Raw genomic sequence first — 22,945 nt, 5'->3', positions numbered from 1 at the left:
TCGACTCTGCACCCGTACTCCTGACCAAATCCGTTTCTCAGCGGGGCTAAAGCATCTCCGTACGGTCCCTTCCCACCTGCTCCGCCAATCGCTCGTCTTGGTCCCGCCCCCCTTGGCCCGTCCCCTCTCGCGCGGCCAATCCGCGCCCTTTGTCCCGCCTCCCGGCCGCCGAGTTCACCAATCCCTGCTCTCGGGAAGCGTGGCCTGGTATCCCGCAGCCCTAGCGGGTCGCGCTGTGGGGGGTGGAGGCGGAAGTGGCGGCGCCGGTCCCGGGAGTAGGAAGGAGCCGGGGCTGCAGCCGGAGTGGAGCGGCTGCCAGCCGAGGAGCAGGCGCGGCCGCGGCGCCATATTGCGGCCCCGAGCGGCCGCGACCGAGTCATGGCCGAGACCTACGGTGAGGGTGGTGGGCCGGAGTCAGGGTCTGGGGTCTGGGCCCAGGGAGGATGCGGCCTTTGGGGAGTGGGGCGGGGCCTTATGTGCCAGGGGGCGGGGTCTGGCATGGGGCAGGGCCTAGTGGCTGCTGGGAGGGGTTTAATGGGTACGAGGCTGGGCTTCATGGATTTGGGCGGAGCCTGAGGGTCTGGTGTGTGGGTTAAATAGATCTGGGGCGGGATTTGAGGGAGCCAGTCTTGATGGACTTGGGCAGGCCTTGAAGGAAAGGATGGTTCTTACTGTGTCGGGGCGGAGTCTGGATGGATGGGGTGGGGCTGACCGTGTGAATGGCAGGGCTTGGGGATGGTGGGCTGGGAGAACCCCGAGGGGTTGCTGTGGATCCTGGGATTGCTCTGGCTGGAGAGGGCTGCAGTGGGGTTGGGGATGCATCGTCCTTGAATTAGGTGGTGGGAGGGACTAGTGGCAAGGGGTGGGTGGGGCTTAAACTTGAGAGGGCCTCGGGCCGAGGAAGGGATGGAGGGACTGAGAATTGGAGAATCCGGATGGATGGATGAATAGGAGGTGGGAGGACAGGGTGCCGTAGAAACAGCACTGGTGTAAGAATCAGAAGGAGCTATATTCCTTCAACGAGTAGAGAAAAGCCGAGGGAACAAGTGCAAAGATCCTGAGGTGAGAACCAGCTTGCCATTTTCAGGGAATAGACTGAAGGCCCCAGGCTAGAATAGAGTGAATGAGAACGTGGTAGGAGGTGAGGTCGTGATGGGCAAGGGCAAGGCTGTCACCCTGGGTAACATGGATCTTGAGAGGCTTTAACAACATCATAGCTAAGCTTTTGAGCTCTGGAGCCAGTTGAGCTGGGTTCGAATCCCAGCTATGCCCAGCTATGGGGTCTTGGGTAGACCAGTTAACCTTTCTGGCCTCAGTTTCCTCATCTGGAAGATGGAGATACTTGTTGGTATACCTCCCTTGTAGTGTTTTTCTGAGGATTAAGTGAGCTTGCCGTAGTAAAGAGCTAGAACTGTGCCTGTTATGTGGTAAGCACTGTATATGAATTGTCTGTTGTTACTGTTGCTCTGTTTCTGCCTGTGTCTGTTTGTCCCCTTGTAACTGTGATGGTCTCTTGGTTTCCATCTTTTGCCCTGTATCATTCTCTCCATATGGGTTTCCCTGATTTTGGCTCCATCTGCTCAGACTTCCTCTTCAAATTCCTGGTGATTGGCAGTGCAGGAACTGGCAAATCATGTCTCCTTCATCAGTTCATTGAGAATAAGTGTGAGTTTCTGGGAGTGGTCCCGGGAGCACTGAACTGTGGGTGTGGGCATAGCGTGGGCAGGGGCAGGGCTGGCCGTAGGTACAATTTCAGTGCTGGCTGCCTGGCCCTCGCCTTTGCTAGATCCTCCTTGAGGATCTCAGTCACCCCAGCAATGAGAATGGTTTTGTATAGGCTGAGGAGGCTTGGGAGGACAGGGAAGCTTCTGAGCCCCTGCACTGCCTCTTCTCTCCTTCCCACTCCCAGTCAAACAGGACTCCAACCACACAATCGGCGTGGAGTTTGGATCTCGGGTAGTCAACGTGGGTGGGAAGACTGTGAAGCTCCAGATTTGGGACACAGCCGGCCAAGAGCGGTTTCGGTAGGTGGGCCGGGCTCCCAAGGGAGGGGGACAGAGGAAAGAGGAGACAAAATGAGATAGAGGGACAGAGAGAGAGGTGTGTGCAGTCACTTGGAGGTATGACGGAAGCACAGAGACAATGAGAGGGCAGGCGAGGCTGCGGGAGAAAGGCAGAGACTCAGTACGGGTGCCTATTATAGCCAGAGCTAGCAGGGGTCCTGGAGAGAGAGCAAGGATTGCAAGGGAGAATGAGGCTGAGAAAGAAGCATAATGAAAGGAGAGACCCACAGACCCTAGAGAGACTGCAGTAGATCGAGCCATAAGGCTGGAGAGATGGAGATTTGTGCCTGGGGAAAGGCGCTTGGGGTGGGGGCCAGGGGTAGAGGTGGAAAGAGAGAGATTGAAAGAGAAGGAAACTGCGAAAGAGATACACTCAGAATTAGACAGAGAAAGACAGAGACTGAGAAGAAGAGCAAGGGAAGGATGATAAAGAGACACAAAGAGAAATAGGTCCAAGCCGGAGACAGGGAGGGTGGGACAGGAGGAGCCAGAGAGGTGGAGAAATGGATGTTGTGTGGCGGGGGAGAGAGAATGGCGGAGGGCTCAGCATACAGTGTGTCTTCAAGAAATGGCTGCGGACAAGGTGGTTGGTGCACAGAAACCCTGAGTTTAAGAGACAGAGAGGAGGGACATGAGGGAATCGAGTCCATGGAGAAGTGTGGTCCCTAGCCAGCATGGCGTCGTAGCTGCTAAGTTAATATTGGTGATATTGTTGATATCACCATGTGAGAGAGACAGAGAGAAGGCGAAGGGTGAGTGGCTGGCGCTGGGTTTGTGCTAAGTGCTTAGTGAGTGCTTGTGGAATGGTTGAATTTGAGGAGGACCCAGACAGGTGACACGGAGATGCAGGCAGATGCAGCCACCCTGGGAAGAGGGCCTCCCCAAGATGCAGCAGGAGAGGGACAAGCCAGTGTAGTTGCAGAGCACTTGGCCAGGAATGGGCAAAGGGAAGAAGGCGAAATGAGGCATGAGTGAATGCATGAGAAACCAAGAGTGAAGAAGAGGGACTCCTAGGTGGCTCAGCGGTTGAGTGTCTGCCTTTGGCTCAGGGCCCAAGGGGTCCTGGGATCGAGTCCCACATCAGGCTTCCTGCAGGGAAGACTGCTTCTCCCTCTGCCTATGTCTCTGCCTTTCTCTCTGTGTCTCTAAAGAATAAATAAAATCTTAAAAAAAAAAAAAAGGATGAGAGAACCAGAGCCAGAGAGACACACAGAGATAGAGAGACATAAGGGAGTGAGAGAGACACACATGTAAGAGAGATGGACGGAAAGACACAGACCGCTGAAGAGAAAGGGAACACAGGGACACAGAGTCAAAGACAGGGAGAGCCTCTGAGGCCGATGGACAGACAGCTAAGGGAGATTGAGGGAGACAAGGAGAGAGACCAGCAGAGAAGGAAATTGTGGTGAGACCAGAACACCGCTAGCTTCTGGGGGATAGGTCAGCAGTAAAGGCCAGGGAGGGGGGGCCCTCTGAACCACCAGCATCAGTCTCTCTTCGCAGAGGGGGGCAGTCTCAGGGCAGACCCCAGCCTCGGGGGTGACTGGGTCCCCTTGGCCCCACAGGTCGGTGACACGGAGTTACTACCGAGGGGCGGCTGGAGCCCTGCTGGTGTACGACATCACCAGGTGGGTGCACGGAGAGGGTGGGGCAGGGCTGGGGTGGGGGCCCCCTATCCTTGCCTGCCCTCCTCCTCTCTCCCTTCTTCATAGCCGGGAGACATACAACTCGTTGGCTGCCTGGCTGACGGACGCCCGCACGCTGGCTAGCCCCAACATCGTGGTCATCCTCTGTGGCAACAAGAAAGACCTGGACCCTGAGCGCGAGGTCACTTTCCTGGAGGCCTCCCGCTTTGCCCAGGAGAATGGTGAGGACCTGCTGGTGGGCCAGTGGGGGAGGGATTGGGCTGAGGAGCAGGGGGTGTCCCCTGGGGCCCATGGCTCCTGGCCTCTGTGGCTCTCCCTAGCAGGGGAATGCGGAGATTTAGAGGTCTGGGTTCAAATTCGAGTGTTGGCCACATGTGAGCCGTGTGACCACTCTGGTCCTGTCTCCCCATCTGGAAAAGAGGAGTCACGATGTTTCTGCCTCACATAGCGTGTGATGCTTAAGGGAGTTGGTCACGGAGAGCCCTTGGCACTGCCTGGACACAGTAGCGGGTGCTTGATGAATGTTGGCTGCTAAGAGGGTTTCGGCCAGTGCTGGGTATTGGTGTAATGTGGAGGTTGCAAACTCCGATGGCTCGAGGGGACAGGCCTGTTTTGTGATTAAGGGAGACAGGATAGGGTGGACCCCAAGTTAGCAGGCACCAGCATTCGGGGTGTAGACAGGCCCCACAGCCACGTCAAAAGGTGTGCAAATATAAACTCATTTGAAAAGTTCGTGTTGGCCAAACATCTACTGGCTCGGGGTCTGTCCATGTTCCTCCAGCTTGTAACCTCCAAGTTGAGACGATGTTTTGCCATCAGAAAGATATGGCTTTGAGGCTAAAGGTTTGTCTGTGGTGGGCCTGGGCCTGTCCCAGATGGTGGTGGGGACATAGCGTTAAAGACACCCTAGGCCCAGCTCTCACAGGCTCACAGTCCAGTGGGTAGGGAAGGGAGACACCACCGTTTCCAGTGATAGCCCAGAGAGGTCAGGGCTGGGATAGGGGAAGCTCTCGGGGCTGTGGGAGCCTGAAGAGGGGGGAGCACCTGATCCATGCTGGGAGGTCAGGGAGGCCTTTCTGGAGGAGGAGGCGTATTAGCGGGAACCACCTGGGGAGGGGGTCCCTTGGTGGCAGACCAATGGTAAGCGCAAAGGCCTGAAGTAGTAAGGGCAGAGGTGGTAGGTCAGAGTCAAGGGAAGGGCAGGGACTCACCGAGGCCCTGCCCCCCAGAGCTAATGTTCCTGGAGACTAGTGCCCTCACGGGTGAGAACGTGGAAGAGGCTTTCCTGAAGTGTGCCCGCACCATCCTGAACAAGATCGACTCAGGTGAGGCTCCTGACTGCCCAGAGTGGGAGTGGGAGTGGAAGGCAGGGCCCGGAAGTCTTCAGGACACTAGTCCTGACCTCTCTCCTGTCCCCCTCCCCTCAACCCCCAGGTGAGCTGGACCCCGAGAGGATGGGCTCAGGCATTCAGTACGGGGATGCTTCCCTCCGCCAGCTGCGGCAGCCTCGGAGTGCCCAGGCCGTGGCCCCCCAGCCCTGTGGCTGCTGAGACATGTGGAGCCAGGTGGGAGCCCAGGTCGGAGCCTGGGCCCGGGGATGGCAGGGGTGGGGTCCCAGCAAGGGGGAATGTGGAGCAGAGACAGAGACACAGAAAGGGAGAGGTGACAAGAGAAAGGGTGAGAAAGAACGATGCAGAAACAGTTGCATGAAAGGAGCCATCGTCCTGGCCTCGGGGACGTCCTTTCCATCTTGCCACCAGCTCCACCCCGGATCTCTGACCCACCCATTCATAATTCAGCAAATATTGAGCTTGTGTCTGTTGTGTGCCAGATCCTGTTCAGGCAGTGGGCCAAACAATCCCTGCCCTCGTGGAGCCAACATGCTCTTGGGAGGAGGCAGGCAATAAACAAGACACATAAGAAAATGATACAGTAGTTAAGAAGATAAGAGTTATGGAGAAAAATAAAGGAAAGTGAGGGGTAGGGAGGTGAGGAGTGGAATTTTCCATGATGAGGGAATCCCTCCCTGAAAAGGTGACATTGGAGCAAAGACCTGAAGCTAGGGGAATGAGGTGGGGGGTGTCATATGGGTCCCTGGGGGCTAGTGTTCTAGGCAGAGAGAACAGCCAATGCAAAGGCCCTGAGGTAGAAGCATGCCTGAGCTGGGTGAGGAGGTCCAGGGAGGCCAGCATGGCTGGAGTGGAGTACATGTGTGTATTGGGGGGTAGGGGAGGTAAGGAAGAGATGAGGTCAGGGGTGGGGGGGAAGATCAGATAGGGCTTTGTTGTCCGTGAGGAGGCTCTGGGTTATATACCCCAGTTGGGATGGGAGCCATGGGAGGGCTCTGAGCAGAGAAGGGACAGGACCCGACGCAGGTGTTCCCAGGATCCCTCTGGCTGCATATAGAGGAGAGGAGGGTGTGGGCAAGGGTGGTTGCTGAGAGACCAGTGAGAGACTACTGCAGAGTCAGGCTGAGAGACCATGGTGGACAGGACGTGGGGTGGGGGTGCCCGTAGAGGACGGACTGAGTCTTGTCCCTCTTGATGTAGCCACTGGGTCTTTCTAAAGCACAAATCTATTCTGTCCCTCCCCCGTTTAAAACCACCCATGGCTCCCAGGGTCCGTGGGACACAGCCAGAGGCTCCTAGCCTGGTTTTTGCCCCTGCCAGCCTCACCTGTCTCAACTCACACACCCCTCCTGACCTCTCAGGCTGCTGTAGCCACCCTGAAGTTCTCCCCGTTTCTCTGGGTCTTTGTTTACGCTGTTCCCTCTGCCAGGAACACTGTTCCTTCCCTCTCTTCCCTCCTCTGCCTCCTCCTGGAAGCCTTGCTTCCCCTATGCTTGGTCCACACTCCTTTCTGGGCTTGCAAGGTCCTGCAGGATGAGGTCCCCTCCCCACCTCTTTGAGAGCGTGTGTGTCTTGCCAATTCTCCTCTGTGCTTCACGCCCCCGGCCTCCCCTGCTTCCAGCCCTTGGCGGCTCCAGGGTGGCTGTGGGGAAAAGTGCTTAGACCTTGGATACACTTTGAAGGCAGAGCCAACATGATTTCCTGATGAATGGACATGGCATTTGAGAGAGAGGAGTCAAGGGTGAGTGTGTCAGGCATCCCTCTTTTCCTCCCGTGCCTCTGCATCTGCTGTGCCCCGGCCTCTTTTCTTATGCCAGCTGCCACTCCTCATCTGGTCTTCACTAAAATGACTTTTCCTGCAGGACACCTTTATCAGCTTCCCAGATGGGGGGGTCACTGCCTCCAACTGGGTGGTCTCACAGCTGCCCCTTACTCTTTAAACCATCCAGCTCTGCATACTTGGTCGTGATCAAGTTTGTCTTCCCCATCTGGGAAGGGAAGGATCGGTGATAGGTCGAAAATTGCAGAGCCAGGCTGCCTGGATTTCAACTCTGACTCTGTCACTTCCTACCTGCACAACCCTGGGCAAATTATTTAACCACTCTGGGACTTGTTCTTTTTCACCTGTAAAATGGGGTTAATAATAGGGCCTACCCTCCTGTGGGTGTTGAGAAGATTAATGATATCAAGTCATGTGAAGTCCTTAGCACAGAGCCTGATGCTTAGTAAAGACTTGATAGATGAGAGCTGTTTATTATTTTTCTTTTTACTATCCATTTTAACGAATCTGGGCTGTGGAGAAATGGATGGGTGGGTATTCTTCACCCGAGGGCTTAGTATATAGCATCCGTTTCAGAGTTTGCCCTCAGTGAATCAAATGTAGTAAGACAGTGCTTTTTCAAACATTGTTGACTACAATCTTCAGGATAAAATACATTAAATTAAATCAGTTAATTTATTTCAGATTTTTATTTATTTGAGAGAGAGCCAGTGAGAGAGAGCAGGAGCTGGAGGAGGGGCAGAGGGAGAAGCAGTCTCCCCACTGAGCAGGGAGCCCCATGCAAGACTCGGTCCAGGACGCTGCCATCATGACCTAAGCTGAAGGCAGCTGCTCAACCCACTGAGCCACCCAGGTGCCCCAAGAAAATACATTTTATGTCTCGATCTGATGCAGTTACATGCACATAAAGCTGAAACATATTTTTCTAGCACTAATATTCTTTGCTTTTTTTTTTTTTATTGAGATGAAATTCACAACGGCATACATTTAGCCATGAAAATGTTCCAAAACATTTTCACAGTCACTCCCCATTCCCCCTGCCAGCCTCTGACACCCACCAATCTTGCCTGCTATGTCTGTGGAGCAACATTCTTCTTACATATGATGCCACTCTGATATTTTCTATTCTATTTTATTCTATCTCATTGGAAAAGTGGCCAGGGCCCACCAAACTGATTTCCCAACCCACTAATGCAGTGCTGCACACTGAAATCACCTGGAGAGCTTTAAAAGAGTCTGATGCCTGGGCCTCACCCCAGAGATTCTGAAGGGATTTCCAGATTTCTAGAAGCTCCCAGGTAATGCTATTGTAGCTGAAGCAACAACTACTAACCGAAGGTGTCTCCTCAGTTTGGAAAACATTGGAATGAGCTGGGGTGATCCAGGAACATAGAGGGACACAGAGATACAAAGGTGGGAGTGTGAAATTTAGATATTGAAATATCCTGCTGCAGACTCACTGGGTCAGCTCTCTGAGACAAACAGGGAGATGTAGGTACCCTCAGAGAGACAGCCACAAATTGCAGACAAGAAATAGAAAATCAGACAATGTAGAAACTCTGGAAGAAAGAGAAAAGATACGGACAGACACAGATAGGAAGACAGGAAGATACCCAGAAATGAGACAGAGACACCGGCTGGACAGACCCAGGATCTCTCTAGTTCACTACACACTTTTCTTTCAGCTCACCTGTTCTCCAGGACCAGCCCTGCCCTTCTGGCCGGGGCCCAGACCCAGGCCCTGGGAGGCCGAGCCCCTCACCTGTCCTGGCCCCAGAGAAGCTGCCCCGCCACCTGTTCCCCTTCCCTGGCCTGGTGGGGCCTGGCTGAGGGGCAAGACTGAGCCACGGGGGAAGGGGGAATCCGTACCTGCTGCTGCTTCCTCTGTCTTGGCTAACCCCTATCCCCCCGGAACCCCTAACCATACTCGAAGAGTTCCCAAAGCCTGAGACCTGGGCATTTGGCCCCAGCTCCCCGCCATTGCGAGTACGTGTTATTTATTGCCTGGAGGCCTGTCCAGTCCCCACTCCACCCCCATAAAGCATTGTTTACACCTGTGTCTTGGCCTCTGTTATTTTGGGGTGATGGGGAGGGAGGGGAGATGGAAGAGTTCCCTGATGGAAGAACCATGTGTCATGGTGTTTGGGGGCCATGTTTTTGGATTGGATATGGTGTGGGGGTACACCATGACTCCAGTGGTCTTGTGGAGGGAATTTTTAACTGCACATGTTGTGACCAGGCATGCTGGAAGTCCACCTGTGGGGCGCTGATGTCCTGTGTTTGTGACCTGTATGATGGTACCTGTAGGAATATGTGCTGATTGTGTGTGATACTGTTGCCTGTGACTACTTTGTGTCTTTAGTGATTGTAACCATGAGGCTGGTGTTGTTTGGGACCAAGGCCAGGGAATGAAAATTAAGGCCAGGAGATAGTACCCATGCATGTTTGATGCTAGAAAGTCCCAGGCCGTGTCTGACTGTTGTGTGTGTGACACTGTGTGTATGCCCCTGAGGTCTGTGTGTGTCTTGTGTGAATTTGGCACCCTTGACACGCCTGCGTGTGACCATGAACCCTGAGTATGCTCCCGAAGACTCTGTGGGCCTTTGTGCAACTTGCGCATATTTGAGACTTGTGCATACTTGATACTGGTGTATATCTCTTGTGTCCTGGTGAACTGACATACTTGCAAGTACTCTGCCAGGGACAGGTGCAGCCCCCCCCTCAGGACACTTCCAGCTTCTCTGCCATCCCCAAGTCAGCACCAACCCACTCACAAGGTAGGCCTGACCCCAGAGCCTGCTGCCTCTTCCCCGCACCCCCGCTCCGCCCTGGCGATGGTGGAGGGGGCAGGGCATTTAGATAACCTCATCTGCATAGTCCTTCCAGGCTAGGTCACCTAAGATGTTCCGAGACCCGAGGCTGTCAGACAAATGTCCTGTCTGCGAACTCTGAGTAGCTTTCCTAGGTTGCTTTATTTAGATTCTCACAATTGTCCCGACAGGGCAGGGTGGAGCTGGTCTTACTGTGGCACATCCCTTCCAGTCTTCCTCCCTTAGGGACCTTCCACGGTTTCTTTCCCTCCTTTATAAAAAGTACTTAAGTAAATGACTAATGTGCACGTTTCTATACGTTTCTCTACCAAATGCGCAGACATTTTTTTTTTTTTTTTGACATTTCTCTATCACAGTCCTATTCTGGGGCTGGGAGAAGGCGGGACTGCCCATGTAAATAATATTATTTGCATGTCACTTTCCACCGCTCGGTGCTCCGAGGGGTGGGCCGGCCCATGCAAATAACGCTATTTGCATGCCCCTCCCACGTCGTTTGGCCTAACCGTTGAACTCCCTCAGGCCTTCCCGCTCCTCGCCCGTAAGGGGCGGAGCGCAGCACGCAAATGAGCCTCCCGTTGGCGACCGACCCATTTCCCCTCTCTCGGGGGGCGGGGGGGGTTGTCCTGCGCTACCTTGCTCCGCCCCGCGCGGCTCGCGCCTGCGCACGCGCGGTGTCCTCCGCGGGCGCGGTCACGTGCCCACCGGGCGAGGCGGGGGCGGAGCGTCGCGGGAGGTGGGGGCGGGGTATGGCGCGCTGTGCGGCGCTGGGCGGCTGGCACAAACGGCGGCGCCGAGGCCGGAGGAAAAAGCTCGGTGAGGAGAGCTCGGGGAGGGAAGGGAGCGGGGAGCGAAGGGAGCGAAGAATGCTCTCGGGGCGGGGCGCCGGCGCGAGCCGGGCTGGGTGTGGGGACGCGCGGCGGCCCGGCGTGGCGGAGCGCGGCGAGCCGGGGGAGGGAGGGAGGGGGGAGGGCGTGGGGGAGGGAGCGCGCCCGGCTCGCTGAGTGCCGGCCGTTGGAGCGTAGGGGTGGGGGCGGAGGGCGCGTGCCGGCGGACGGGAGGGGGGAGGGGGGAGGGGAGCGGGCGCGGGGGCCCAGCGGTCCCCCGGCCCGGCCGCGATCGCCTCCAGCGCCCCGAGCGGGGAGGCCCGCACCGAAGGCGGCTGGGAAGGGGGCTGGGAGGGGCCGCCTTCCCCCGTCCTGTCCCCGAGTGCGTGAACCCTCCCCCGCCCTCCCCCCGCGTCGCCGTGGACCCTCCTCCCGCGGCTGCCTTCCGTCTGTCTGTCTGTCTTAGGCCCTCCCTTCCGTCTGGGTGTGTGTGAGCCGCCGGCAGGCTTCCTCTCGTTGGGCTCAGGTTGACCCCTCCGCCCCGTTCTGTCCCGCTGTCTCAGGCCCGCCCTCCCAGCTTCTCCCCGGTCGGCTTTTCCGCTTCTGGGCCCCCCATTCTCTTTGTCTCTGGACTCCCCGGTTTGCTGTGTGTGTGGAGCCCCCCGTTCCCGCCGTGCGTGTCTGGAATCCCCAGGCCGATCTCCTGCTCCCCACTGCTCCCCCACTGCTCCAGCATTCTTTTTCTACTTTAGGTCTTCTCTGTCCTTTCTGTTTTTCTCTCTCTCTCTTCTCAGGATGCTCTCCCGCAGCCCCCACCACAGTTCTGTGTCTCTGGGTCATCTCCCCAGCCTCACTCCTCTCTCCGTGATTGTCACCCCCCTCCCCAATTCCCATGGTTTTCTCTCCAATGTGGCCTCGGGTTTGGGGTGTCTGTGTAGCCAAGTCTGCCTTCCTCTCTATTGCCCCTGCTACCCTTCACCTCTACCCCAGCTGGAGTGCCTCTAGCTCTTCTCACATTCCTTTTTCTCTTTTGCCCTTCAGCCACCCTGACGGGTCCTTTCCCAAGCCCCTAGGGGCAGCAGAGGACTTGGGGACCAGCAAGCACCCTCAGGGCCCGAGAAGAGCCTCTGCTGCCTGCCCTGCCTCACCCTGTCCTACGCCAGGCTCAGCTGCCCCGGCCCCCGGCTGCATCAAGTGGAGGAGGCGGAGGCGGAGGAGGGTGGCACCATGGGCCCGGGCCGTGCCCTCCATGCCCGGGGGATGAAGACACTGCTGCCATGGACAGCCCGTGCCAGCCACAGCCCTTGAGTCAGGCTCTTCCTCAGTTGCCGGGTTCTGTGTCAGAGCCCTTGGAGCCTGGCCGGGCCAGGATGGGGGTGGAGAGTTACCTGCCCTGTCCACTGCTACCCTCCTACCACCGCCCAGGAGCACCTGGTGAGGCCTCGGCGGGGAGTGGGACCCCCAGGGCCACAGCCACCTCCACAACAGCCAGCCCCCTGCGGGAGGGCTTCGGCGGGCAGGATGGTGGCGAGCTGCGCCCGCTGCAGAGTGAGGGCGCTGCAGCACTGGTCACCAAGGGGTGCCAGCGACTGGCCGCCCAGGGTGCCCGGCCTGAGGCCCCCAAACGGAAGTGGGCAGAGGATGGTGGGGATGCCCCAGCACCCAGCAAGCGGTCCTGGGCCAGGCAGGAGAACCGGGAGGCAGAAGCCGAAGGGGAGGGCGGCATGGGCTGCAGCAGTGGCAATGGAGAGGCCAGCGTGGGGCCGCGGGAGGAGGTGCTGCCCGCCGCACCAGAGCGCCTGGCCTTGGACTATATTGTGCCCTGCATGCGGTACTATGGCATCTGTGTCAAGGACAGCTTCTTGGGGGCGGCATTGGGTGGCTGCGTGCTGGCTGAGGTGGAGGCCCTGAAGCGGAGCGGGCGCCTGCGTGACGGGCAGCTGGTGAGCCAGCGGGCTATCCCGCCACGCAGCATTCGTGGGGACCAGATTGCCTGGGTGGAAGGCCATGAGCCGGGCTGCCGAAGCATTGGGGTCCTCATGGCCCATGTGGATGCTGTGATTCGCCACTGCGCTGGGCGCCTAGGTGGCTATGTCATCAACGGGCGCACCAAGGTAAGACTTGGAGGGCCTTGTGTGGAGGGGGGCCCCCCAGTACTTGTTTGTTGGAGACCTGGTGCTTTGAGCATCAGTGCCCTTGAAGATAGGCTTCTGGGGTCACAAAAGGATTTAGGCAGCTCTAGTGGAGTGAATGTTGGTGTTGGAGTTTGATTTGGGCTCTCCCTCCCTGGGAGGATTTTGGGGGTTGTGCACTTATTCTTTCTCCTATCCCCTATCTTTTCATCCATCCCTCTCTCATCTCTCCTTTCAGTCGTTTCTGGTCTGTCCTCTGGTCTGTCTGTTCTGTCTCCCAGGAGGAGTGGGGAGGGTGGCGGTGGTGAGGCCAGTGCCAGGCTGAGGGAGGAGGTGCTGCCTGCTGCACTTGTGCTGGACTACATTGTACCCCATGTGCCGTACTGTGGCATCTGTGGCAAGGACAGCTTCCCGAGGGTGGCACTGGCTGCCTGTATGCTGGCCTAGGGGAGGAGGGAGGGTCCTGTCTTCCATCTTTCTTATGCTTCCCATCCTAATGCTTGTCTTGTATCCTTCCCATCTTGTCTATCCGTCACTTTATTATTTTTGGTTCTGATTTGTTCTCTTGATTTTTTGTTTTTTTGTCTCGGTACCTTTTCCTTGTTTTGGAGTAGTTATTAATCTTTTCTTTTTTTGAACTCGGCTTTTTTGAGAATTTGCCAAAACCACAGACCCTGTTTTAGAAAAAATGCTTATTTGTCTATTTATGAGCAGTTGTCAGCACCTCCTGAATCTCCAGCTGCCCATTTGAGAACTGAGGGTCAGGAGCTCTGCACAAGACAGTGGTCTATTGGGCCTTTCTGGCCTCCTGATACAATAATTCTCTTCATAGAGGGGTGAGAGGGCTCTGGCCTTGAGTCCAAGGCCAGTATTATTTGGCCAAGGCCCTGTAGGGAATGCCTGCTGCACACCAGCGATGCCTGGCTGATGGCAGGGCTGTTTGCTTCCCAGCAGGCATGAGGCTGTGCTCCTGATTCGCCTCCCTCCTCCCTCTGGTCCCATCTTGGGTTCTGCCTCTGTGCAGCTTCTGTCTCCAGCTGGAGCTGGCTCAGGGACCCATGCTTCCTCAGTCCGGGGCCAGCATCCTCTCCACCCAGCTAGAACTTGTCCTACTTCCCTCTTCCTCCCATTTGTTGATAGCTTGAGAGCCAGAAGAGGCCCTTTCCTGGTCTTTGCTCCTGTGCAGGCAGGAGAGATGAGTGGGAGTTTCCCTGGCCACCAGGTGCTCAGCATCTTCACCTCAGGTCACCCAGCCTCATAGGAGGGAGTTTGAGGGGAGACTGAGAACTGAAGCACACTTTCCTGAGCCTGTTTGCTAATCCACCAGATGGGAAAATCAGTTAAGTCCCCAGCTAGTCTTAGCAGTTTAGTTTCCGGTGAACGGAAAGTAAAGCATACAGATCTCTTCCCCTTTGGTGCCTTGGATGTGGTTGGGGACAAGACCCTGGCTAAGATTGGGGGCTGAGAGTGTTGGGACAATTTCAGCTTTGGGTGACTTCTGTTGCCCTGGGAGGTTAAGAGCAAACCAGCCTAAACTGAGAAAGGAAGGGAGGAGCGAACCCAATCACTGGAGTTCCTCTCAGTGCCCCTGCCCCAGTGAGATGCCCACTCCTTCAACGGCCAACATCTGGACTCTCTCCCCACGCTCTGAAATGAGAGTGTGGGGTGCTGAGGTGTGGGTGGAGCGGGCACAGATCACCAGTGTGGCTCAGGCCAGCAACAACCTGTCTCTTGGTCATTCCTGAATGCCTGAATGGAGCTGCTTTTTAAATTTTTTTTAAGATTGATTTTTTTTACCCATGGGAGAGGCCGAGACATAGGCAGACGTACCGCTCCCTTCAGGGAGCCTGATGCGGGACTCAATCCCGAGACCCTAGATCACAGACCCTGAGCCAAAGGCAGACGCTCAACTGCTGAGCCACCCAGGTATCCCCTAGATTGGAGCTTGTATGTTCTGTTCTCCCAACTCTCTAGTTCCTCTGCTGATGGGACTGCAGGTGGGAGAGAGTGGACTCCTACTGCCATCAAGGACAACCATAGGGAACCGCAAGGAGGGCCTGGCTGGCTTGGTTACCCCTTTAAGAGCAGCTCGGAGGTGGGGCCTGCTGTCATTGGCTCAGTCCGCAGTTTCTGGTGTGTGTGTGGGTGGGGGTGGGTTTGGCACCGTGTCACCAATAGCTTTTAATTCTGTAGTCTCTCGGTGCTCTGACACTAGCTGCCCCTTTCCTGAGATGGGTGAGGAGCAGGCTTCCATGTCACTCTGCTTGTTATCCCTTTCCCTCATGTGGGCAGGAAGTAAGTGTTTTTTGGGGGCCAGAGGATGCTCCCCTTCCCTCCCAAAGCCTGTATGTAGGGAGATTAGTGGAGTTTAAAGGGTCTCTGTCTGTGCCTAGCCTTCATGCACGATTCCCATTCCAGGCCAGAATACAGACGCTGTCCCTGCCTGCATGGCGGGAGACCCCGTGTGAGGGTGTGCAGGACAGGACTCCACGGAGCTCTGAGACATAGAGGAAGGAGGATTTTCAGTAAGCAGCTACTGCTTGGGCACTAGGGAGACACGCCTGGCCCCAGGGGCTTCCACACGGCTGCTCGTTGGGCCAGAACTAAGTAAACAAGTACCTGGACTGATTTCCTTTCGGGAGGGGTGGAATGGAAGATCAGCCCGGATGCCTTCAGCTGGAATACTCAAGGTGCTCTTTGACCTGAGACATCAAAAACAAGGGAGGACCAGGGGAAGTATTTCAGACAGGGAAGAGGCCTTGTGGATGAACGTGGCCTGGTCAGAGAGCAGTCAGGTGGCCTAGAGAAGCTGGAGCGGAGTGAAGGGAGTAATAGTTGAGATTGGTGGCCTTGGAGGCTGGGGCTGTGAAAATATGAAATGTGTGTTTTGTATTTTCTCCTGATGCAATGGAGTCTTGAAGCGGGTTGAACAGTGAAGAGCTGGAGGAGTGGGTCTGTGGCTGCTGTGTGGAGATGGACTGGCGGGGAGAGGCTGCAGCATGGGACCCCTCTCCCCACCACATCCTTGTGCAGAACCAGCAAAATCTGCTTGGATTCGATCCGGGGAGGGCTTCAGTGATTCACTGATGGCAGGCCACCCGGGCATAACCACGTTCTTTCCTCCCAGTGAGATGGTTGCTCAGAGCACTGACCCATTTATAGAGAGTAAGCAGTGCGAAGAAGGTTCTCCTGAACCCAGGGGGTGTGGGGGTCAGGGTCTTGCCCTGTTCCTGCCAGAGAGAAGCATGGCTTTCCAATGCTGGCTGGCCTTACCTAGCTGCGGCCCTACTGGCCTCTCCTTTTCCAGGGCAGGTACTGTGGAGCTTTGGGTACACATGTTTGATGGAGAGCTGCTTTGGGTACACATGTTTGATGGAGACCGTTCATGCCCGTGTGAGCCCTGGGAATAATGTGTTGGAAGAAGGCTGAGAAGTCAGTCTGGCCTGTTCTGGAGTGCTAGGCAAGCTTCCTGTTTGGGCAGTAAATGCCCATCTTTTTGATGTGGAATGTTTATCTCAGGGCTGCGACCCACAGATGTAGCTGAGCGTTAATGAGGAGCAGCAGCCGGCTGTCTCTGGCCTGGAATGGGTCACGGTGTCAAGACAGATGGTCCAAGGAGCTGGAGGGTCTGCATGCCAGGACTCCCCCTTTGGCCTTATGCAGCCCTCCCAAGTGGCTTAGACAAAGAGTAGAACAAGGACTTTTTTTTTTTTTTAAACATCATTTCAGCCTGCGCTTTGGCTTTCAGTCACGTGGCAGGCACTGTGCTTGGTGCCTTCCCAAACGTTTGTCGTACTCAATTCCCACAACTGCCTGGGAAATAGTTTATCAGCTCCATTTCACAGATGAGGAACCGGAGACCGGAAGAAAAGTCTCCAGCATGATGTTACAGCCGATGTGGCTGCCCTGGGCCTTGAACCTGGGAGTTAGGGCTGAAGGAACGCCTGGACCCTTTCCCTCACCCCACATCCACTTTTCTGTTGGCTCCCCGATGAAAAACAGGCCCCATGAGCAGCTGAGGCCCAGGCCTCCACATAGTCCAGGGGGATGGCAGCCAGCAGGGAGAGGAAGTCAGAACCCTGCGGCTAGACCTGTACACACACTGGCCACGGTCTGGGGGAGTCAGGAATCTCCAGAGGGCTGTTCTCAGAGGAGGTGTTTATTAGTCTATTTAATGGATGAGGCGTTTGCGGCCCATTCAGGTGATGGGACGGTCAAGAACTACCCAGCAGTTATCCTTGGAGTGGGGGCTAGAGGGTCAGGTTTTAGTCACATTCACGGTTTTGGTACTTGTTTGTAGGATTCACAGAAGTTATTTAGTGGGGATTCTTTGTAGTCAAGGGCAACAGTTCTCAGCATTGCTGCACATTAGAATTATTTGGGGAACCTTTAAAAATTCCAGGTTCTACCTTAGATCAGGTATTTCTGAATGTGAGATGGGCCTGGGCATCAGCATCCCAGGTGATCCCATACTGAAGCCAGGGTGAAGAACCCCTGGTGCAGGGCTATGAGGCCACATCCCTCCTTACCAGAAAATATGTACACTGGTTTTATTCTGATGGGTCTGAAGTAGGGGGAGGTTGGGTTATCTTTAAAAAATAAAACCCTGAGTTACTCATTGAGCCCCATCTGGGTGCCAGGATCTGGGGTGCAATGTGCACGGGTGTGTGTGTGTATGTGTGTGTGTGTAATGACCACCACCTTTTCTTTGGTGATGACAATTTGAAAATACAAAAGTGTCCTCATGTGCAGTCATGTAGTGGGCTATCAAGGCCCAAGAGCTGTTTCTGGTAGATGGTGGCTTGGCTGATGAAGGTCTGGCGCCTGGAGAAGCCTTTGGCAGTGTCCAGGGAGAGAGAAGGGGCTGGGAGGGGTGAGAGAGGAGGTAATGGCTGCTTCCCCAAACGTCCTTGCCTAGCCCCGTAAACCCATTCCCATCTGTCTCTGCCAGGCTATGGTGGCGTGTTACCCAGGCAACGGGCTGGGGTACGTGAGGCATGTTGACAATCCCCACGGCGATGGGCGCTGCATCACCTGTATCTATTACCTGAATCAGAACTGGGACGTCAAGGTAGGGGGTGGGAGTGGGAGTGAGGGTGGGGATCAGGGTGAGGTGGTTGCATGCACTCCTTTTTGCACTCCCAGCTCAGTTTCTAGCATTCTCCCATTCCTGTTCTCAGCCACAACGGGGCAGTGCAGCCAGCCTGCTGGCTGGTTCTTCCTGGGAAGTGGGCCTCCTTGTCTCCAGCTGACCGGCTGCTGGCAGCACCCCCCAATCCCTTTTCCTGTCTCTAGTAGCTTCCTACCCTGCTCCTTGGTGATGCAGACTCTGGGCTGTCACTCACTATTAAGAGCCTGAGTGGTGGGAGGGAGTGATATGAGCAGCTGCGGCATCCAGAGCATGGGCTCCAGAGGGCAAGGCAGAAGCTCCAGGCTGGACCAGCCAGCTTCCTGCCTCATCCTCTGGCCTGCCCTCAGGTGCATGGCGGCCTGCTGCAGATCTTCCCTGAGGGCCGGCCTGTGGTTGCCAACATCGAACCACTCTTTGATCGGTTGCTCATTTTCTGGTCTGATCGGCGGAACCCTCATGAGGTGAAACCAGCCTATGCCACCAGGTATGACGGATACTTGTGGGGATGTGCTCAGGTGTCCTGCTCTGTGCCAACAAAGTCTTGTCAGACCCCAGGAGTGGCTAGGAAGTGAAGTGCTGAGAGGGGCCTAGGCGGGAATAGAACCAAGCTCAGAAGGGTGGACTGCAGTGTCATCGTGGAGGTGGTGGCTGGAATTGAACAGTGATCCCTAACTGCCCTTTGGGGCTGCTCTGGTCCCCAGGTACGCCATCACTGTCTGGTATTTTGATGCTAAGGAGCGGGCAGCGGCCAAAGACAAGTATCAGCTAGGTACCTGCTTCCCAAATGGCATCCCTTCTCTCAGGCCCTTCCTATAGTCTGTGTACCTCACAAGGCCTCAAGTCCCTTTATTCGCTTTATCATTCTCTTCCTACATTTTGTGAGTCTTTTTTTTTTTTTCCTCCCCTCTGCCCATCTCCCCTAGACAGCCCTTTCTCCTGGGACCCCTGGCATGAGCCCCATCCCTTGTGGTCCTCTCCATATTTCCATGTTTTTCTTGGCCTCTGTGTCCCTTCCCTCATGACTGTCTCCTTGTCTCACCCCTAGCATCTGGACAGAAAGGTGTGCAAGTACCCGTGTCACAGCCGACCACGCCCACCTAGGGGCCAGCCCCAGAGCTGCATGGACAGACAGCTTGCCCTGACTTCGGGAGAGCCTTTGGCCCCGTGCTGCAGGCCCAGCAGCCCACCAGTCTTGGTGCCTGCTCCTTTTCTGCCACCGCTGCTGCTTCCAGCTTTGCCTCTGTCCTGCCTGGTGTGGAGGGCTCCGTCTGACGCTGAGGACCAAGGAGGAGGAGAAACCTCTGCTGCCCTGGGTTGGGGGCTGAGGTGGTGACCCAGGCAGGGGCCAGTGTCGGGAGCTGCCATCACTGGAGCTGGGGCCCTGTGGCTTGCCCTGTCTGGTTGTGCTCCTCTTATGTGGAGAGTTGGAAGGAGGCATTGCCACCTCCCACCAGGATGCAGGATTGGGGGTTGGGGGTGTCATGGCCTCTTGCTGGCAAAGGTTTGTTGGGGGGACAGTAGCCCCAAGCCCCCCACTCCTCCAGCCTGGAATGTGAAGTGACTCCCCAACCCCTGTGGCCATGGCACCTGTGGACTAGGCTGCCACTGTGTGGGCAGGAGAAAAGGTGCCAGGAGGAGCATGGGCGTGAAGAGTCCTGTCAGCCAAGAAAGAAATAAAAGTTTACCTCAGAGCTGCAATCCTCTGATTCTCCTGCTTCCACTTACTGGTAAGGAGACCCGTCCATCTGCAGTTAAGGGCCTTTATTGACCAGACGGGGTAAGGAGGTCTGGGAGCCAGTGAACAGAGGGCAGCTAAGCCTGCCCTCAGCGGGCCACCAGACGGAGCTGGAAGGCTGGGGGGATGTTGCCCAGGCCAGTGCACTGTGGGCTCAGGTCGATGTTGGCAGGGTTCCCCACTGGGAGCAAACAGAACCGCTGCAGGATGGCGGTAAAGAAGAGGAAGATCTCCGATCGCGCCAGGCCTGCTCCCAGGCACATCCTCTTTCCTGAGGACACAGGGATGCAGGGTGGGAACCAGGCACCCTGGGGCCTGCCCAGCCTTGTCCCCTCCCTCCTGGCCCAGACCTGGGGCAAAGGGCATGAAGGCATCATTGGTCTGAAACTCGCCCTTGTCGTCCAGGAAATTCGTGGGGTTGAAGCAGTCTGGGTCTTTGAATTGGGTGGGGTCCCGATGTGAAGACACAAGCAGAGGAATCACAAAGGTACCCTGGGGGGTGGTGCACAGGGGTTACCCCAAGGACTTGGTTAGCCACTGCCTTTTATCCACCCAAGCCCCCATTTAAAAGCCATGGGAAGGTGGGCCTTCTCTCCTGCTCCCACGGTTGTGACTTAACATTGCACATGCTCAGAGCTGACAATTTCAATTATAGGTGCTCCCCAGCCCCCCGCAGAATCCCCATGCTGAGTAGGCACCTTGGGCAGGAAGTAGCCATGCAGGTGGGTGTCACGCGTGAGGGCACGTGGCAGCCCCAATGGCAGCACACTGATGAAGCGCTGAATCTCATGCAGCACAGCGTTGGTGTAGGGCAGGTGCTCACGGTCCCCCAGCCTTGGGGTGCGCGACTGACCTACCACAGCATCCAGCTCCGCCTGCACTTTGGCTGGGGTGGGCAGAGGGTGTGAGCTGGGTGGGCCCTGGCCCCCAGCCACCCCCAAACGCCAGCCCCCTCACCCCTTAACCGCAGGCTTTCCAGCTCACCGACCTGCCACCTCTGGGTACTTAAGCAGAATGAGGAGCCCGTAGCGCAGAGTGGTGCTCGTGGTCTCTGTGCCACCGAAGAAAAGGTTGTGCGTCGTCATTACCAGCGTCTCTTCCTGGAAATGGCTCTCAGGGTCATTCTGCTCCTGTGGACAGAGATGGGTGCTGTGGCATGCCGGGCTCCTCCTGGTGGGCAGCATGGGTAGAGTTTAGGGTCGCAGGGGCCTGAACCTTATCCATCTGATCGAGGAAACAGTCGATGAAATCGCGGGGCTTCCCAGGCTGTCGCGTCTGCTGGTGCCGCTGGATTTGCTCAGAGATGAAGACACGAAGTTCCGTGAAGTTTTGAAAGATTCGGTGGTGTGGGCCCGGGAGCCAGTCAAGGAGGGTGGGGAAAACGTTGTACATCTAGGGGGACACGACCTAATGATCCAAGGTCGGTAGGTCTATGTACTCTGGGTTTGGCATAGGTCGGGCACAGGAGGGAGGGCCTGGGGCTCGCCCTCTCACCTCGCCCCATCTGGAACTCATGATGCGGAAGTTGTCATTGAAGAGGTCCAGGAGTCTCTGGAACTCTGGGTCCTCATAGCCATAGCGGTTCCCAAAGACCACGGAACAGATAACGTTAGATACAGCATTACCTAGTAGCCGCCGGGGGTCGAACGGTGCTCCTGGGGGTGGGAACAGCACGGGATCTTAACGCTGTGGTTTGGCAAATGCCAAGAAAGCAAATACCTCCCTGTGCCCCGCGCCCCAACTCCCCACTTATTAAGATTTGAAAGATTTTATTTTTAAGTGATCTCTATACCAAGCCCGGGGCTCGAACCTACAATCCTGATGGAGAGTCGCTTGCTCCACTGACTGAACCAGCCAGGCGCCCCACCCTGCCCCTTCTTGATCATCGGCCACATCCACAAAAGTCCCCACTCCTTTTCCGACCAGGCCGCACCAGTGGTGGCTTGAAATTCGCCAAGCAGACAAGCCGCCTCCTCCAGGATGCGCTCCTCTATGGTCCGCGTTCCCAGTCCGAACTCCTTAAGTGCTCCCAGAGCAAAATTGCGCAGCGTCCGCCAGCGCAGCCCGTTGGAAAACACGATGCCTGGGGGTGGGGCAGGGGAGGGGCGGGCCGCGGGGTGGGCCACGCCCCATCCGGGAAGCGTCCAGTTGGGGGGCCGGCTTCCTCGCAACCCCTCTACTGCTTTCCAGACTCGTTGGTTGCAACCCCAGCCTTCGCGGCCCTACCCGCACCTCGGCCTCACCCCTGCAGGTCTCCTTCCGCCCCCACCCCAATTCGGCCCCTACGCTTTAGCTCCGCCCCGCCTCTCGCTCTTTGCCCTCATTGGCCGCCTCATTAGGCCCCGCCCCTCCCGGCCCCGCCCCTTATCTCTCGAGCTGGGTGGTCCCGGCCAGCGCTTCCGCCGCCTGGGACTCACCGTTTCCGTGAGTGAAGCGCTCGAAGACCGCCATGGCCCCGCGGCCGGAGAAGGCGTCCGCCTGCAGCACTAGTGCGTCCCGCAGCGCCGAGTAGCCGCACAGCACCACTGCAGGGCGCGGGCCCAGCCGCACGGTGAACACTGGGCCCCAGCGGCCAGAGAGCTACGCGGAGCCGGGGCTCAGCGCTGCGGGTCGGGGCTCCCGACCTCCCTCTGCAGCCCGGAGCCCCGACCCCAGCTCCCTCAGTACTGGCGGAGGAGAGATCAGATCCCCACTTCCTCCCTCTCTCCCTCCCTCCTTCCTCTGCAGGAGTCCAGGCTCCCAGCTCCCTCTTCTCTCGGGATCTAAACACCAGGTCCCGAGCCCTCCGCACCCTCAGAACTAGGCGTCTGGGCCCTCGGTACTCTCCTCTCCACTGAACCAGGGGAGCGGACCCGACTTCCCACTCTAGGCTCCTCCTCCCTCAGGACCCGGGAGCGGGGGCGCGGGATGGGGCGGGAGGGAGGGATCCCAGGGCCATTCCGCCAGGCCCACTGTCCTCTCCTCTCTCAAGCAGATGTCCAGGCTCCCAGCTTCCACCTCTAGCCTACTTCCCTGGGACACAGGCCTCCAGACCCCTCCACCCTCCTCAGAACTCATGGGGTCAGAGCCCTCAGCTCTCTTCATTCAGAGAACCAGGAGTTCCAGACCCCTCCCCCCAAAAAAATCAGGGCTACCTCCATGAGCGCACGGTCCAGGCGTCGAGACTCCAGCTGCAGCAAGTTCCCAAGCAGTGGGAGAGGCGTCGGCCCCGGGGGTAGGGCCCCCTGAGTCCGAGTGCCCTGGGCACCCCAACTCCGCCTGGCTAGGGCCAGCAGCAGGAGCAGCAGCAGCAGCAGCAGCAGCGCGGTGAACATCATGACCTCTATCTTCCCTGCCTGCCCTCTTTGCCTTTATTTGATTCCCTTTGGGTCCTTGGGTGGAGCAGGGCGGATACTGGGAGTGGGAGAGGTGGGTGTCGCCAGGCTGCTCATTTTGCAGATTCCCCAACCCAAGG

At 56.9% G+C, this 22,945-nt stretch overlaps 3 protein-coding genes and 1 long non-coding RNA gene across 12 annotated transcripts in view; 3 read left to right on the top strand and 1 right to left on the bottom strand.

Annotated features, from left to right (window-relative positions):
- The first annotated feature begins 204 nt into the window (after positions 1–204).
- RAB4B (RAB4B, member RAS oncogene family) lies at positions 205–8,895 on the top strand. Of its 4 annotated transcripts, XR_012007921.1 has the most exons (9): positions 230–394; positions 1,585–1,665; positions 1,910–2,024; positions 3,629–3,691; positions 3,776–3,930; positions 4,939–5,034; positions 5,144–5,274; positions 7,993–8,136; positions 8,524–8,895. XR_012007921.1 is itself a non-coding variant. In XM_072777392.1 (8 exons), exons 1-7 carry the CDS (start codon positions 379–381, stop codon positions 5,257–5,259), a joined length of 642 nt encoding a protein of 213 aa, XP_072633493.1. In that variant the 5' UTR covers positions 205–378; the 3' UTR covers positions 5,260–5,274; positions 8,524–8,895. The 4 variants fall into 4 exon arrangements, 3 of the variants coding, with proteins under 3 accessions (XP_072633493.1, XP_072633499.1, XP_072633514.1); XM_072777392.1 differs by lacking the exon at positions 7,993–8,136 and having other exon boundaries at positions 205–394; XM_072777398.1 differs by lacking the exon at positions 7,993–8,136 and having other exon boundaries at positions 5,144–5,286.
- A 1,465-nt stretch (positions 8,896–10,360) lies between these two features.
- EGLN2 (egl-9 family hypoxia inducible factor 2) lies at positions 10,361–19,454 on the top strand. Of its 4 annotated transcripts, none has more exons than XM_072777153.1 (6): positions 10,361–10,482; positions 11,535–12,607; positions 17,577–17,696; positions 18,104–18,240; positions 18,458–18,525; positions 18,802–19,454. In XM_072777153.1, exons 2-6 carry the CDS (start codon positions 11,771–11,773, stop codon positions 18,855–18,857), a joined length of 1,218 nt encoding a protein of 405 aa, XP_072633254.1. In that variant the 5' UTR covers positions 10,361–10,482; positions 11,535–11,770; the 3' UTR covers positions 18,858–19,454. The 4 variants fall into 4 exon arrangements, with proteins under 4 accessions (XP_072633254.1, XP_072633264.1, XP_072633272.1 ...); XM_072777163.1 differs by lacking the exon at positions 10,361–10,482 and adding an exon at positions 10,735–10,875; XM_072777171.1 differs by lacking the exon at positions 10,361–10,482 and adding an exon at positions 10,836–10,977.
- LOC140605087 (cytochrome P450 2F2-like) lies at positions 16,133–22,820 on the bottom strand. Of its 3 annotated transcripts, XM_072777127.1 has the most exons (9): positions 22,626–22,820; positions 21,909–22,071; positions 21,425–21,574; positions 20,986–21,146; positions 20,707–20,883; positions 20,480–20,621; positions 20,190–20,377; positions 19,842–19,983; positions 19,503–19,762 (listed from the first exon to the last, which is right to left on the bottom strand). In XM_072777127.1, the coding sequence occupies exons 1-9, from the start codon at positions 22,806–22,808 to the stop codon at positions 19,581–19,583; spliced, it is 1,488 nt and encodes a 495-aa protein (XP_072633228.1). In that variant the 5' UTR covers positions 22,809–22,820; the 3' UTR covers positions 19,503–19,580. The 3 variants fall into 3 exon arrangements, with proteins under 3 accessions (XP_072633212.1, XP_072633223.1, XP_072633228.1); XM_072777111.1 differs by having other exon boundaries at positions 16,133–19,983; XM_072777122.1 differs by lacking the exon at positions 21,425–21,574 and having other exon boundaries at positions 16,133–19,983.
- Positions 19,497–22,945, top strand: part of LOC140605117 (uncharacterized) — a 15,368-nt gene continuing 11,919 nt past the window's right edge. The window contains exons 1-4 of the long non-coding RNA XR_012007859.1: positions 19,497–19,783; positions 19,897–19,978; positions 20,147–20,306; positions 20,462–22,797. This is a non-coding gene — a long non-coding RNA (uncharacterized lncRNA). The remainder of the gene's footprint in view (positions 19,784–19,896; positions 19,979–20,146; positions 20,307–20,461; positions 22,798–22,945) is intronic.

This window comes from Canis lupus, chromosome 1 (assembly GCF_048164855.1).
Source record: "Canis lupus baileyi chromosome 1, mCanLup2.hap1, whole genome shotgun sequence".
Classification (NCBI taxonomy): Eukaryota; Metazoa; Chordata; class Mammalia; order Carnivora; family Canidae; genus Canis; species Canis lupus.
The sequence above is the reverse complement of the archived record's forward strand: the minus strand, read 5'-3'. Positions and strand labels throughout refer to the sequence as shown.